We start from the raw sequence: 15,681 nt of genomic DNA, 5'->3' as shown, positions 1-15,681 counted from the left end.
CTAAAGTCTGCACAGTGTGGACAACAGACATGATCAACTTGAAGATTTAACATTCAGAACGTTAGAACAGAAGAAAGCACAGGCAATAATGATCCGCTCAGATTGCCCTGTACGGATCAGAAACAAGCCACTTGGTACAATGGCAGGACATTAGTTATCTAACTAGTAATCCAAAGCCTTGGACCAACAATCCAGTAATGATGACGGTATCATAATATCTTAGATAGACACAAAAAGCTGGAGTAACTCAGCAGGTCAGGCAGCATCACTGGAGAAAAGAAATAGGTAATGTTTTTAGGTCGAGACCAATCTTCAGACCGAGTCAGGGGAAAGGGAAACCCTTTCCAAGATATATGAAAAGGTACATAGAACAAATTAATGTGGAGGAAAGAACTGCAGATGCTGGTTTAAACCAAAGATAGACACAAAATGATGGAGTAACTCAGCCGAAAGGAGGGTCTCGACCCGAAACGTCACCCATTCCTTCTCTCCAGAGATGCTGCCTGGCCTGCTGAGTTACTCCAGCATCTTGTGTCTATCTTAGAACAAATTAATGAAAGATGTGCAAAAGGACAAATCAAAGCCAGCAATGATGATCAATGGTCCATTGTTGGCTGTGGAGAAGGTGATACCAAATGATACAAACAGTGAAATTCAGCAGGATGACAGTGAAACTAATACGATGACTAGGGCAGGGGAGGAACAGAGCAAGAGGGGATGCAAGGGTTACTTAAAGTTAGAGAAATCAATATTCATACCATTGGGTTGTAAGCTGCCCAAACGAAATATGTCATAATATCTTGTTTAGTTCACTAATGTCCTCGAGGGGAGGAAATCTGCTGTCCTTAAGAGTCTGGGCCTTTATTTGACTCCAGCCGCTCCCTTTGAATGCTCTCTGAAATGGCCTAATGTCACTATCACCACCTTCCCAATGCAATAAGGAAGAGGCAATAAATGTTGTCCTTCCCAGTGACACCCTGGCCCTGAAAAGTGAATACATTAAAACTGGTTATGTTTCTATGGCCCTCTTCCTATTCCTCAGTTTACAGTCCAGTGGTGTGAATATTGATTTCTCGAACTTCAAGTATCCCTGGCATTCCCTCTCTCTCTACCGCTCCCAAGTCACACCAGCTTCTCGTTTTCACCCAACAAACAGCTTACAAAGGCCCGTTTCCTTTATCATCGTTACTTTTTTTGCCTATCTTTCATTCATTGTTCTTTATCTTTCTACAGCATCGTCTATATCTCTCATTTCCCTTAACTAGTCTGAAGAAGTGTCTTGACCTGAAATGTCACCCATTCCTTCTCTCCAGAGATGCTGCCTGTCCCGCTGAGTTACTCCAGCTTTTTGTGTCCCTCTTCATGGAACCCTACCAGTTAAACTTTCTCTCGTGTAGTTATCTCCCTGGAAGAAGGGTTTCAACCCACACCGTCACCCATTCCTTTTCTCCAGAGATGCTGTCTGACCCGCAGTGTTACTCCTGCTTTTTGTGTCTATCTTCAGTTTTTAAACCAGCATCTGCAGTTCCTTCCTCCACATTCCCGCACTGATATGATGGCTGCCTACCCTGATACATGCTGCCTGGTCCCAGAGGCTGGCATGGACTTACAAAGGGCATGGACACTATTTCACCCATCCCTTTCACTGGCCTGTTCGATTCTTCAGAGACCCACCTTCCTGCAAAACCCTGGATATCCAGAATGAAAATCAATCCCTTGGACAATGCGAGGTGTTAGTGAGAGCGAGAGTGTGTCAGGATCTAACCCAGGTGAGGCAGCAGCTCTACCGGTCGCCCAATTAAATCCTCCTCCCTGCAGGGTTCATGGATTTCAACCATTTGAGGAGGTCACACATAAACACAGATTTAACAAATGGCACTTATAATATTCAAGAAAAGGAGTAAGAGAATTTCAAACCAAGTGTGGAACAAAATAGCAATCTGCCCCGTACAGAGATCTTCCCACCCAAGTGCAAAGGAGTCACCAGGAGAGATGTTCCATGCTCTTTTTGTTAATGTCATCTTGTGTGCTGGGTGACAGCGAGACCTCTGTGCTTATGTGCCATCAGGTCCAGTGCTGCTGGAAGGTCATCAACTCGGTGAAAGACGCTCGTTGGTCTGCCCGAGCTTTGTTGACCTCCCAGCGGAGCCAGCTGTCCGTCGGGGAATGTTGCCGACTGGCCCGCTGCAGACTGCAGGAGTACGTGCTGAGGGACGCACTGAAGCTTGGTGCAGCCAACGCCAAGGCCCTGTGGGGGAGGACCACAGTCTAGGGTCCTTCCGCTGCTGGACATGGGGGGGGGCAGGGTGTGGTGGAGAGAGACGCCCCTCCAAATAAAGGATTCTGTGTAAATTTGGAAATGAATATCTGCATTGAATGTGTAACCTCCGGAAATGTCAGATGGGGTTTTGAAATGAAGATGTTTTGTAAATATTTATTACTTGAATAAAGTATTTTTTTATATATTTTTTAAAAAATCAGGTCCAACGGGAGGTTTCACACTTTTAAGGGGAGGGTTCAACCTAACTCTCTGTTCACTGGACAGGAAACCACAGCACCTGGCCCATGACAGTTTCATTCAACTAACTTTATTCTCCATTAGTCTGAGTGGAGAGTACAGGCAAATGTGCTATTAAACCAGCACAAAACTCCCTCGCCTGTGAGTTTCCCTTGGATCATGTTAGGTTAAGGTAGTTAATGTCATGCAAAGTGTGAAGTAATGGCCTTGTATCTTTGAAAGAGATTTGCACAGCACAGTTCACATCCTTAAAAGTTCTCGTGGATCAGAATTATTTATTGTTTGGATTTATTGTCATCGCTTTTACTGTGGGATAGGAAGGGGAGGGGAGGGGGGAGTAAGGGAATACAGGGAAAGACAGGAGAAGTGTAAAGCTGGCTGCTAACCTCCCTTCATCAGTTTTGTAATGCTGTCCATGATTGATTACCCCTCTGCTGAACCTAAACCCTAGTGTCTAAATCTCATGCGAGTTTAGTTGAGAGACAGAGTGTGGAAACAGGACCTTTGACCCACCGAGTCGACACTAACCAACGATCACCCCAACACTAGTTCTATGTTATCCCTGTTTCACATCCTACACACTAGAGGCAATTTTGCAAAAGCCAGTTAACCTCCAAACCTGCGCGTCTTTAGAATGTGGGAGGAAACCGGAGCAACTGGAGAAAACCTATGTGGTCATAAGGGAGAACGTGCAAAGTCCGTATAGACAGTACCCGTAGTCAGGATCGAACCCTGGTCTTTGGCACTGTCAGGCAGCAGCTCTACCGCTGTGCCACTGTGCCACGTTGAGTGTGGCCAATGGAGAGGGTCTTTCAGCACTCTGAGCTCAGGTCTATGGCGAGCAGCAGGCTTCATAATGGAGTGATGTGGCATCTTGCCACAGAGAAGCGTCAGCGGGGAAGAGACTGCATCGTGGCATAACTGTTCTGTTGTGGACTGGAGCATGTGTTTTTGGTTAAGATAGAAAATAAATCTGTGCAGTAACACTTGAAATATCCCAAAAGAACAGAAGAGTTCAGCCTCAGCAAGACTGGTTTCTTGGTTGCAAATTCCACAGGAAAAGAAACACTGGCCAAAATGAATTATGGGCAGGAATTGTTCACTTCGTTTTTTGCTCAGTCAGCAGTCTGAACCGATTGGGAGAAAACTGGAATGAGGGAGGTCACTTGGTTCATTCTGATGATTCTTGCCACGAAGCATCGTCAAGCACTTCCGTTCTGGATTTCACAACGCTAACATTCTCCAAGAGTTCTGCAGGCCATCCTCGACTCTGCCCCTTTGTGTCAATTGGAGCACAGTTTTCTCACACGCATTGAACCAACACGTACAATATTGTGTCCCATTAAATATAGGGTGCTCCCCATCATGCCCTTTATAAACTAAGGATTTGTATATATTTTTCAGAAGTTTTTATCTTGGAAACCCAGTTCTTTGTGTTCATGTGAGTACGATGACCTCTACAATGGGCGGCAGAGTGGCATAGCAGTAGAGTTGCTACCTTACAGCACCAGACACCCGGGTTCGACCCTGACTACGGGTGCTGTACTGCACAGAGTTTGTCCATTCTCCCTTTGACTGCATGAAGCTCATGCGAGATAGTTTTGTTCAGTTTTTGTTTGGTTCAGAGATATGGTGTGGAATCAGGCCCTTCAGCCCAACGAATCTATGCTGACCAACGATCATCTGTTTTTTCCGGGATCTCTGGTTTCCTCCCACACTCCAAAGACTTACAGGTTTGTAGGCTAACTGGCATGGTATAATTGTAAATTCTCTCTAGTGTGTATAGGATAGTATTAGTGTACAGGGATCGTTAGTCAGTGCGGACTTGGTGGGCTAAAGGGGCTGTTTCCGCGCTTTATTGCTAATCTAAACTGAACTAAACTACAACCTATCCCTGCCAGGCAAGAAATTGAAAAGGCCATCCACTAAGTGAGCAACAGCAAGGCCTCGGGAACAGATAAAATCCTTACTGAAATACTACAGCTTTACGTTCTTCTGGCCAAATATATTGCCTCATCTCTCCCTTTGGGAAGAGCTTAACAGGGGATCCTAGAAATGCCATATCACCACGTGAAATGCCCAGCTGTGATAATTATAGATGGGAACCTTGCTGTCTTCTGCAGGGAAAGGCACCGTAAGAATACTCAACTGCTACCCCCCCAATGGCTGAAGATTTGCCGTAAGAGGCACAGTGGTGCTCTTCACCATGTGATAAATCCAAGAGAACAACACCAACCATTGCACCTAGCCTTCCTTGACCCCACAATAACCTTAGACTACATCAATTGAGATGGATGATAGACCATACTCAACACGTTTAGACATCCCCAAAAAATGACCACATTCTTTCATCTGCTGCGTGATTTGCGATCCTCACCAATTAGTGGGATTAGAGGGACCTAGGCCAAATGAGGGCAGGCAGGACTAGTGTAGATGGAGTACCTTGGTCAGTATGGAAAGGTTAGGCCACAGGGTCTGTTTCCATGTTATAGGACTCCAATATATTACCACAAAGGTCCTTCATTGGCCTACTGCTCATGAAGAACACCAGTCCTCGACAATCAATGGTCACAATAAAATGATTCACTTGTCACATGTGCAAGCCCCATCTCAGAGAAAGTTACGTTGATGATGAAGTCCATCACAGCCTTCGCTCTGCCAGCACAGTCCATGGCCAAATGTGAGAGAATGATGGAGGACCATGAAGCCATCCCCAAGCTTAATGTCTGCTGGACAACAGTACCGCCCTCCAGAGCCGTTGGCAGTATTGGAGCACCAGTGTCAGCATCTTCTCCCAGGCCAACATCCCCCAACATCAAAGCTCTGATCACCATCAATCTGTTTGGCTGGATGAGCCACACCAGACCCATGCTGGAAACCAGGCAACTTGAAATAAACTCTCTGAGCTTTCTAAGAAAGAGCCTTTCAAGGCAATCCTCAAAGCATCCTTCCACAAGTGAAATATTCTCTTAATGCATAGATGGAGGTAGAATTTAGCAGAGGGTTAACACAAATGTGAAGGGGAATTTAAAAAATGGGTTTAATGTAGGTTTAGTATAAATGGGTGGTTGGTGATCAGTGTGGACTCTGCGGGTTGAAGTTCCTGATTCTACGATTATGTCACTACGGCTCTCTCTTTTCATGCTGCTCAGTGTGAAATATTGGTTCCAGTCAACATGGTGAAACACAGGAGTATTCATTACAATGAGCACAAGATGCAGCTTGCAATTCTCGGGTCACAGGCATGTCCCAGTTAGTTTCAAGTTACAATTCAAAATATTCTGAAATTTGTGCGCCTGCCCAGCTCATGGGCACTTGCCACGATGAACTGTGGAAGATTGTGATCAAGTAAGTCCCACCCAGCAGAGCTCTGTCTGCATTTACCATGTTTGCCACTGCCTGGTTTTCCAAGTCTGGAAATGAAATCAACTTCTGTCGTTTGATTCAATCAATGGGCGCAGCGGTAGAGTTGCTGCCTTATAGCACCAGAGACCCGGGTACAATCCTGACTATCAGTGCTGTTTGTACAGAGTATGTACATTCTCTCTGTGACCAAGTTGGTTTTCTCTGGATGCTCCGGTTTCCTCCTACACTACCAGGGCTGGAGTGGTGCCGGTGCTCACTGGAGCGCCACTCTGGCACCTATGTAAAAAAAAGCCAGAGTAAACAGCGGGGAATTTAACAGCGGACGCTCCGGTACCAGTGACAGATCCGGTACCTAAACAATTAGAACTGCAACACTGCACACCACAAAGACATACGGATTTGTACGTTCGGTACCAATTGGCTCTGTCGAACTCGGTCGGCCTAAGGGCCTCTTTCCACGCTGTAACTCTAAACTAAACTCAAACGATAAGACTCACCTGGGGCAGGTGAGACATGCTGAAAGTTTGCCGTGACCATGGAGGTGCAAATAATCTAGGGGGGAGGGTTGGGGGAGGGGGAGGGGGAGGGTTGGGGGAGGGGGGGGGAGGAGAGGGTGCTGCACCAATGCAGGAGAGGTTTGGGCCCAACGGGTCGACTTGGTCTAGTAATAGATAAAAGGCTGCACCAGTCTGTTAAAGCCTGTTGCCACTAATAACTTATGTTGTTATAAGAACAGAGCAAGTTTTGTACAAATGAAGGAAAGCAGTGTTTCAAAAGGAAAACTGTAGATATGAATGAAGAGTACGTAGAAGGAGATGCATTGAAAAACTGCAGCCCACTAAAAAGTGAACTCCGTGCTTTTGATGCAGCAGGAAAATTCTGAATGGCTCTGATTGTATGTTATAAAGATAAACACGAAGGTCTCTCCTGAACTGCAACCAGGCCAGCCTGGGTAAACAGGCAAGAGCTGCCTTTGTATTTATATCACTCCCCTGAGGCATTGTTCACGATCTCAGCGACGGACTGACGGCCAGGAGATCACGGGGTTACAAAGGATCGCTGAGAACAGCCGGGCCAAAGGTCAGGGAAGAGGTACCTCTCCAGATGTGCGGCCTATCGAGGCAGGAGAACCCTGTGTCTGGACCTCGGCCTGAAGTCAGTCAGACCCCTGTCACAGGGTCTCACCTCCTGCCACCGTGCCGGTGCTGAGAATCTGTGAGACTGGGACTCAAAACCCCAAGCATGTCGCAGCAGAACTCCTCAGGTTTTGTTTCTGCTTGAGGTTGTGCTTTATTTTGTGTGTCCCACGAGGTTATGCGGCTGATGGGGGAGGCAGGAAGTGTCTAGCCACGGTGCTCCAGGCATCGTCAGAGTTGGGCTGGCTCACCGGACCATCTGGTCTACGCTGCCTGGAATTTTTACGTGTGAGCAGAAAGTCTGGCTCGGACTCTCAACCAACCAAGTGGAAAACTCTCGTGCCTTGTGCTCTTTAGTTTAGAGATACAGCTTGGAAACAGGCCCTTTGGCCCACCGGGTTCGTGCCGACCAGCGATCCCCGCATATTAACACTATCCCACACACACGAGGGACAATTTTTACATTTACCAAGCCAATTAACCTACATACCTGTATGTCTTTGGAGTGTGGGAGGAAACCGAAGATCCGGAGAAAACCCACGTACGTTCAAGGGGAGAACGTACAAACTCCTTACAGAAAGCACCCATAGTCGGGATCGAACACGGGTCTCCGGCGCTACATTCGCTCTACCGCTGCGCCCCTCCACTTCCTCCTTCCTTGTCTCTTTAAATCAGTTCTCTCAAAACTACATTCTCCGCTCACAGGTTTGCCTTCAAGTGACAAGACTACTTCCCTCCTTACGTACATCCTTCCTAATTGTGAATATCTTCCCTGGATCTACTTGGCTCAATGGAGAGCAAAGCCAGCCTCCCCATCACACAAAACCAACACGGCGCAGAGCCCACAAATAGGGAATAAAACAGAAAGTACTGGAAAGACTCAGCTGTCAGGCAGCTTCTGAGGAGGAGGAACAGAGTCAATAATTCCGGTCAATGGGCATTCATCACAACAGCGGTAGGGAACAGTGAATGAAAGGTCATCGACCTCGCTATCAATCACTGTCGGGCTTACTCTGATAAGTCTAACCTTCCCACAAAAGCATCAGTGAACATGCACACGCATGCTCACACAATCAGAGCCTGGTTCATGGTGATAACCCTTCCCCACCCCTGATCCAGGCTGTGTGAAGGGGCCCTTCCTTCCCTTATTCCTGGAACAAAGGCTCAGCCAGTCTCTCTCCCCCACCACCACCTTTGCCTGCCTGGCTGAACTCTTTCCTGAAGTGAAAAACAACTTCTTTCACTCCACTCACTTTCTCCGAATCAAAGCTGCATCTGAGAGGGAGTCACTGGACCCACGCTACGCCTGTCTCTTTGTGGGGTACGGTTGTTTCAGGGCTCTCCCTCACCTCTTTATCGAGGACATTAATGGCTGCATCGAACTGCTTCCTACTCCTCACAGAACTCAAAAGTGTCACCACATTTGGTGCTAGTTTTCACTGTGCTCTCACTTTTCCATGGTTCATCTCTGACTCTTCGTAGTCATAGAACATTGAACAGCACAACAGAACAGGCTGAGCATTATGCCAAGTCAGTCTCTTATCCACCTGCAGGCTCAAAATAAGTGGCCAATGCTCCTTAAACATTGTGAGAGTATCTACCTCCATCACCCTTCAGGCAGTGCATTCCAGATTAAAGAAAAACATTTCCTCAGATCCTCCCTAAACCCCTCATTCCTCACTTGAACCTATGCACTTTGGCCTTAGAAACGTCAACCATGGGTAAACATTTCTTACCGTGTACCCTGTATGTGCCTCTCTTAACTTTGATTACTTCCATTACATACACTTCTCAGGTTCCTCCGCTCCAAGGGGACCAAACCTAGCTTTTCCATTCTCTCCTCATATGTGAAAGGCTCCACCTCAGGCAGCATCCCGTGACCGACCCTCCTCTGCACCCTCTCCCTGCTCCAATAATCTCACCATTCAAAAGGCTGGCCCTAATCTTAATTTCCTCCTTCAACACTCACCCGCCTCTCCTCCCCCACAATGACAGGGTGTTAAACCTAATCCTACCATCATTAACTGCTGGTCTATCACCCACACACAACGCCCAACCATCCCCCATGGAACCCAGCGAGGATGGTCTTGCCCCTGCTTGCCTCTGCACTGATTTCCCCCTCCAATTTGTCAAGGACTTGGATAAATGACGAGACCAGCTAAGGTGGGGCTTGGGCAGAATTTGTACCTCTGTAAAAACTGTGGTACAGAAGACCCAGGTTAGATAGAATAAATGTGACCAATTGTACATGAATCTGGGGATATCATTACAGGATCTTGCATCTCCACCATATTGCAACAATAGCCTTTTTCCTCACAACCACAACTGAAAAGCAACAAGATAAACCACGATTTTATTTTATTATCTGTGGGATTTCTCTCCTAGACTACCTGCAGCAGCGACCAGGAGATGAAGTTGCTGGAGACCACATTTACAGAAAGCCTTTTTTTTCCACAAAATGCTGGAGTAACTCAGCAGGTCAGGCAGCATCTCAGGAGAGAAGGAATGGGTGACGTTTCGGGTCGAGACCCTTCTTCAGACTGAAGAAGTGTCTTGACCCGAAGCGTCACCCATTCCTTCTCTCCTGAGATGCTGCCTGACCTGCTGAGTTACTCCAGCATTTTGTGAAATAAATACCTTCGATTTATACCAACATCTGCAGTTATTTTCTTACTTTACGAAAGCCTCCTCAGCTTGTGGAAAACAATGGGTGGTGTTGGAATGCTTGCATTTTCTGTTCACACCCCTGGGGGGCCATAAAGTCAATTTCACAGGGCCTTCAGGCCAGGGCTACCATCTAACTCCCATTTACACTACTCCCATGTAATCTCCCCATATTCCAATTAACTTCCCCCAGATTCTACCATTCACCTATAAGCCAGGTGCAACTAGCAACCCACATTTCTTTGGGATGCCGGAGGAAACCAAAGCACCCCGAGGAAACCCATGTGATCTAGAAGAGAACATGCAAACTCCACACAGACAGCATCAGAAGTCGGAATTGAACGTGTGTCTTGGGTTCTGTCAGGCAGTATCCCGACTAGTTGCACGACCATTCCCAGTCCCAACTGGAGCAGAGGGTGGGTCGTCTATATGCGCCTTTCCAGTCTTTGGCCAGGGGATAGAAACTCACTGTGGGTCCCTGGTCCCAATCTGGATCCAACAGAAATGTGGCCATCCAAGTGTAAAGATTGCTGATATCTTAAGGGAGCCATAAGAGGGATTTTCCACCTTTTTGGCACTGGGTTTCGTGCTGAATGTATTACCTCTCATAGGGGCGGTACAGTGGTGCAGCGGTAGAGTTGAAGCCTCACAGCGCCAGAGACCCGGGTTCTACTGGTGCTGTCTGTATGGAGTTTGTACGTTTTCCCTGGGAAATATTACCGATGCAGGAGAAGTGGCAATAAAGTGTCTGGTTTTGATGCTCCAGTTGGCATGTGTGTAGGCAGGCTCAACAAACCATGTGCCCATCATTTTCATTTGAGGCAGAACAGGATGTGTCTGAGCCCTAGCCTCTCCCAAGGCTCGCTTCTGAGACTGTTGGCAGTCTGACGTGACAAAGGAAGGCAATGTCCACGTCTCGCTCATTGAGTTGCCATCCCAGGCAAGGCGGTGTGATTCACCACGACTTGTGATTTCAAATCAAAACAACTGTCCACCAAACCCATGCAGATTCTCATCAAGCTACATCGTGGCATTTGGCTCAGCCTTAAAAGCAGATACTGACTCATTCTCTTGCGGATCCAGAAACGGCCCCAGAAGCCCAGGTTGCTGCGAGCGAGAGTAATTATTGAACCCTGGAAGGTGAAGGATCCCGTGGATTGTGTGCAAACAGCATTAGAGAACACCTCCGCACACTGAGGAACCATCTGGTCTGCGAGTGAAGCCAGATTCTGATGCAATATTCAGCAATACTCTGGGTCAAAGGCGTTCCTGCTAAAGCAGCGAAGAGCTCAGTGATCCCAATAAATTGCAAAGATAGAGAACAGGCACAAACTGCGGAAAAACGCCTCTGCATACCACCCTGATAACCCGGTGACAAGCTCGTTAATAAATCAGGATGTACAGGCCAGTCTCATCGGAAAGCTTAGGTGACAGTTTGGAAAATTCATTCTTGAAACCAGAAACGTACCAATAGGAGAATATTTACGTGACGTTTATTCAGTTTGGTCTCTTTTGTCAACATGACTGAGCTAACCTGCCAAACTGCTTTTAGTCGTTTATACACTGACAAGTTATTTTGTCAGTGAATACACACAGTTCCTTCTGACTGGGCCAATCTCCAGAGACTTGCCTGGATCTGTGGCAGTGCATATTGTCATCACTGTCTGGTGCCTGTGGGACGGGATGTGGTAGGTAATTGAGAAAAAAATATTTGATACACCATGCTAAATTTGCACAAATCACTACAGAGCAGTCCCTGTTGAAAAAGGACGCCAATGAGAATCAATAGCAACGTAACAACACGGCAATGTTATCAAGCAAACGCTGGCCAGTCAAGGGGGGTAATAAAGATAGGTTTAGGGATTATCTAAAAGATAGACACAAAATGCTGGAATAACCCAGCGGAACAGGCAGCATCTCTGGAGAGAAGGGATGGGTGATGTTTCCTTATCTATTTATCTCCCTCTCCCCTGACAGTCTGGTCTCGACTTGAAACTTCACGCATACCTTCTCTCCAGAGATACTGCCCGTCCCACTGAGTTATCCCAGCGTCTTGTCAAGTCAAGTCAAGTCAATTTTATTTGTATAGCACATTTAAAAACAACCCACGTCGACCAAAGTGCTGCACATCTGATTAGGAAAAACCAGCATCTACAGTTCCTTCCTACACATTTAGGGATTATCTGCTGGGAGCAGATGAAGTCAGAGAAAAGGTCAGAACTGAGGGCTGTACCAAACCATCAGTGGTTTAGTTCAGCTTCGTGTAGTTTAGAGGTACAACGTGCTAACGGGCCCTTCGGCCCACCGGTTCCGTGCCGACTAACGATCACCCTTACACCAGTTCTATCCTACACATTAAGGAAATTTTACAGAATTCAATTAACCTACAAACTTGTACGTCTTTGGAATGTGGGAGGAAACCAGAGCACCCAGAGAAAACCCATGCAGTCACATGGGGAACGTGCAAACTCCATATCAGGGGTGACTTTTTCACAAAACGGGTGGTGGGTGTATGGAACAAGCTGCTAGAGGAGGTAGTTGAGGCAGGGACTATCCCAACATTTAAGAAATAGTTGGACAGGTACATGGATAGGACAGGTTTGGAGGGATATGGACTAAACGTGGGCAGGTAGGACTAGTGTAGCTGGGACATATTGGCCGGTGTGGGCAAGTTGGGCCGAAGGGCCTGTTTCCAAACTGTATCACTCGATGAGTCTATGACTCTCAAACAGCCAACATTTGTGGAAAGAGAAAAAGGAAAAATGTTCCATCATTACTGAAATGCAAACTCTCTTTCTATCTCTACAGGTGCTACCTAGTCAATTGAATTTTTCTAACATTTTCTGTTTTTATTTGAGACTAGACTGGCATAGACCCGTTGGGTCCAAATCTCCTGCAGGCTCTCCTCACTCCCCCCCCCCCCCCCCCCATTGGCCGCCACTCCGTCCCTCGGACGGGTCCCGCCCCCCTCAGACCGGCAACGCTCCCCCAACTGCGCACGCGCGGATGCGGCAGCCATCTTACTTAAATATTAAAGTTTAAAAAGTGAATTTTAAATCTCTCCTGCGGACCCGGCAACCCTCCTTGCAAACCTCTCCTGCAGGCGTGGCAACCCCCGTTGGGTGCAAGCCTCTCCTGCGGGCCCGGCAACACTCCCCCAACTGACGATCCGTGGGCTCGTTGCCGGCCGAGGAATGTCCCCCGCGGCTGTGGGGGGACAGGAAAGGGGAGAGGGAGCCACTCACCTCGGCCCCGGGCGGCCATCGTGTCTGCCATAGCGAGCCGTGGATCCGTTGGGTGGAAACCTCTTCTGCAGCAGCAGCTCGGCAGCCACGGCCATCTTGTTTGACCCTCTGCCACCGCATTGCACCATGGGAGGAAGGTCAGGCGTGGAAACAAGCCCACCGAGTCCGTGCCGACAAGCGATCCCCATACACTAACGCACTACCCTACAAACACACTAGGGACAGTTTACAATTATACCGAGCCAATTAACCTACAGACCTGTACGACTTTGGAGTGTTGGAGGAAACCAGACTTCCAGGAGAAAACCCACGCAGGTCACGGGGAGAACGTACAAACTCCGTACAGACAAGCTCCGGTAGTCAGGATCGAATCCGGGTCCCTGGTGCTGTAAGGCAGCAATTCTACCGCTGCACCATCGTGCCTGCCCATGGAATCGAAGAGTTGCATTCTCCTTACCTTATAGCAGTATCGGAGCATCGTTGATGATACCCATCCCGACGGGCAACTTCCAGTAACACTCGGCGTCGGAGTCACCGCCACTGGTCCAACCCCTGGGTCGGGAGAAGTTGCCAGGTTCTGTCTGCAGATGTACTTGGCCTGGAAACTGTTGCAGTCCTTCACCTCCCACAAGCCAACGGAGTTTCCTGTGGCTAGCACCACACAGCCACCTTTATATCCTGTAACACAAGGACCAATGCATCATTCAGCATGCCAGTATAGAGGGGCAGACACAACATTGGAGAGAGAAGCATCACACAGTCAAGACCAGAATAATGCCACTTAAAATATGGGTAGATTCAATTTAAATAACAACACACACGACCTCAGGACAGTTTATAACCCAGTAATTGTTGTTATAGAGCACAGTTGCTGTTATCATTTGCCAAACATATCAGCCAAATTGTTTATATCGAGTCTTCCAAAAAGGCAATGTGCTAACTAGCTGATCTGTTTTTATGGTGATATTAACAGAAGGATAAATATTGGCCAGGACTCTGGAGAAGAATAACCCTGCTTATCTTCCAAGGAATGTCATGAATCTTTTTATATCTACGCAGACATCTCATTCAAAAAATAGTTGGTCTGACAATTCTAGCCACATTTTAATGCTCAGGTTGCTGGAATGGCTCTGTAATCTCCAAGGTTAAAGAGCTACCATTAAGGCAGAGGCAGGACCTTACTCGAAGCACCACAATCCTAACACTTGTTCATTTTCTCCTCTAGGCGTACCTATATCAATCACCATCGACGACAGCAGATAGATTGACTGCACCCTGGAGATCCAGGAATGTTCAGATGGTGGAATCTTGAACAACAAAAAAGAAACCACTGGGGCAACTCAGTTGCTTAGGCGGCATTTGTGGAGGGAAATGGACAGGCAGTCTGAAGAAGGGTCCATATCCGAAACATCACTTATCTATTTCCCTCAATGGATGCTGCCTGGATTGCTGAGTTCCTTCAGCAGTTTGTTTTTTGATTGCACCCTGCCATTGATCAGGTTGCTAACTGTGCAGAGATGCAACACAGTGGAGGATAATCCCTTCAGTGTGATTGGTTTGACTGCCCCGCACAGCATCACGACTCGAAACGTGGTGATTCAATAAGACACTCTCACTCTGTGAAACTTCAGCTTTCATGTTTTATCACATTTCCCATACCTGGGTCTTGGGTCTGATACTCTACAGATGATTCTCTTCACTAAAAAGCATATTCAATAGAAACATGTGAATTTGTTTGACTTGGGCAACGTATAGGGCATTTTATATGCAGTTACTTGGACCTTTTATCCAAGTTTACATTTCCATCAAAGGCCGTTCCGGGGTGAAATATGTCATATGACAGTCGTGCAGCAGATTACAACTTCAATGCCATGTAAAGTGAGTGTGTCTCCCAGATTTAAACTACGGTCCCCTGCCAAGAATTATTTAATTCATTCAATCGTCAAGAAGAATTTGGCTCATCTTACGCATTGCTTAAGGCAAGAAGTCACTACAATGGAGGATAGTTTCCACCAGAGATCCCTATGTATGCAATAAAGAAGGGGCACCCATTAGCAAGTAAATTGACTACATCCTACTATAGTTCTGTGTGGTTCAGCCCTACTAAATCTCCTGATAGACTACTTACAGTCCTCTAGATTCCAGATAGTCTCACAAAAAACAAATGGCTCCAACATTGATTGCAAACTCTTTCATCCCTACCAATCTCCCAGAACTCTGTGCCACCAATTCCTTATCGCTGGACAATGTCTTCAGCCAGTTAAATCTCAAGCTCCGAAATTCCCTCATTAAACATCGATTCATATAGCATGGAAACAGGTCCTCAAGCCAACTTATCCAAGTCGACCAAAATGCCCCATCTAAGCTAGATCCATTTGCCCACATTTGGCTCATATCCTCTCAACTTTTCCTATCTATGTACCTGTCCAAGTGTCTTTTGCATGTCGTGAAAGTACCTGCCCCAACTACCACCCCTGGCAACTCATTCCATGTGCCCCACCACCTGTGTGGAAAAAGTTGCCCTCAGGTTCTTATTAAATATTTCCCCTCTCTCCTTGAACCTCTGGTTCTTGATAACACTACCCTGGGTAAAAGACTGTGCATTTACTCCTAGCTATTCCTCTCACGGTTTTATACACCTCTATGAGATCACCCCGTGGCCACCTGCGATCCAAGAAATAAAGTCCAAGCTCGCTCAATCTCTCCCTGTAGCTCAGGTCCTGCAGTCGAACAGCTCATGTTGGAGAAGCAG

At 47.1% G+C, this 15,681-nt stretch overlaps 1 protein-coding gene across 1 annotated transcript in view; it reads right to left on the bottom strand.

Annotated features, from left to right (window-relative positions):
- Window positions 1–15,681, bottom strand: part of mrc2 (mannose receptor, C-type 2) — a 170,518-nt gene that overhangs the window by 57,811 nt on the left and 97,026 nt on the right. The window contains exon 12 of the mRNA XM_078424368.1: window positions 13,387–13,607. Coding sequence (XP_078280494.1) covers window positions 13,387–13,607 — 221 coding nt within the window. The remainder of the gene's footprint in view (window positions 1–13,386; window positions 13,608–15,681) is intronic.

Source organism: Rhinoraja longicauda, chromosome 29 (genome assembly GCF_053455715.1).
Source record: "Rhinoraja longicauda isolate Sanriku21f chromosome 29, sRhiLon1.1, whole genome shotgun sequence".
NCBI lineage: Eukaryota > Metazoa > Chordata > Chondrichthyes > Rajiformes > Arhynchobatidae > Rhinoraja > Rhinoraja longicauda.
This window is presented reverse-complemented; position numbering and strand designations above follow the sequence as displayed.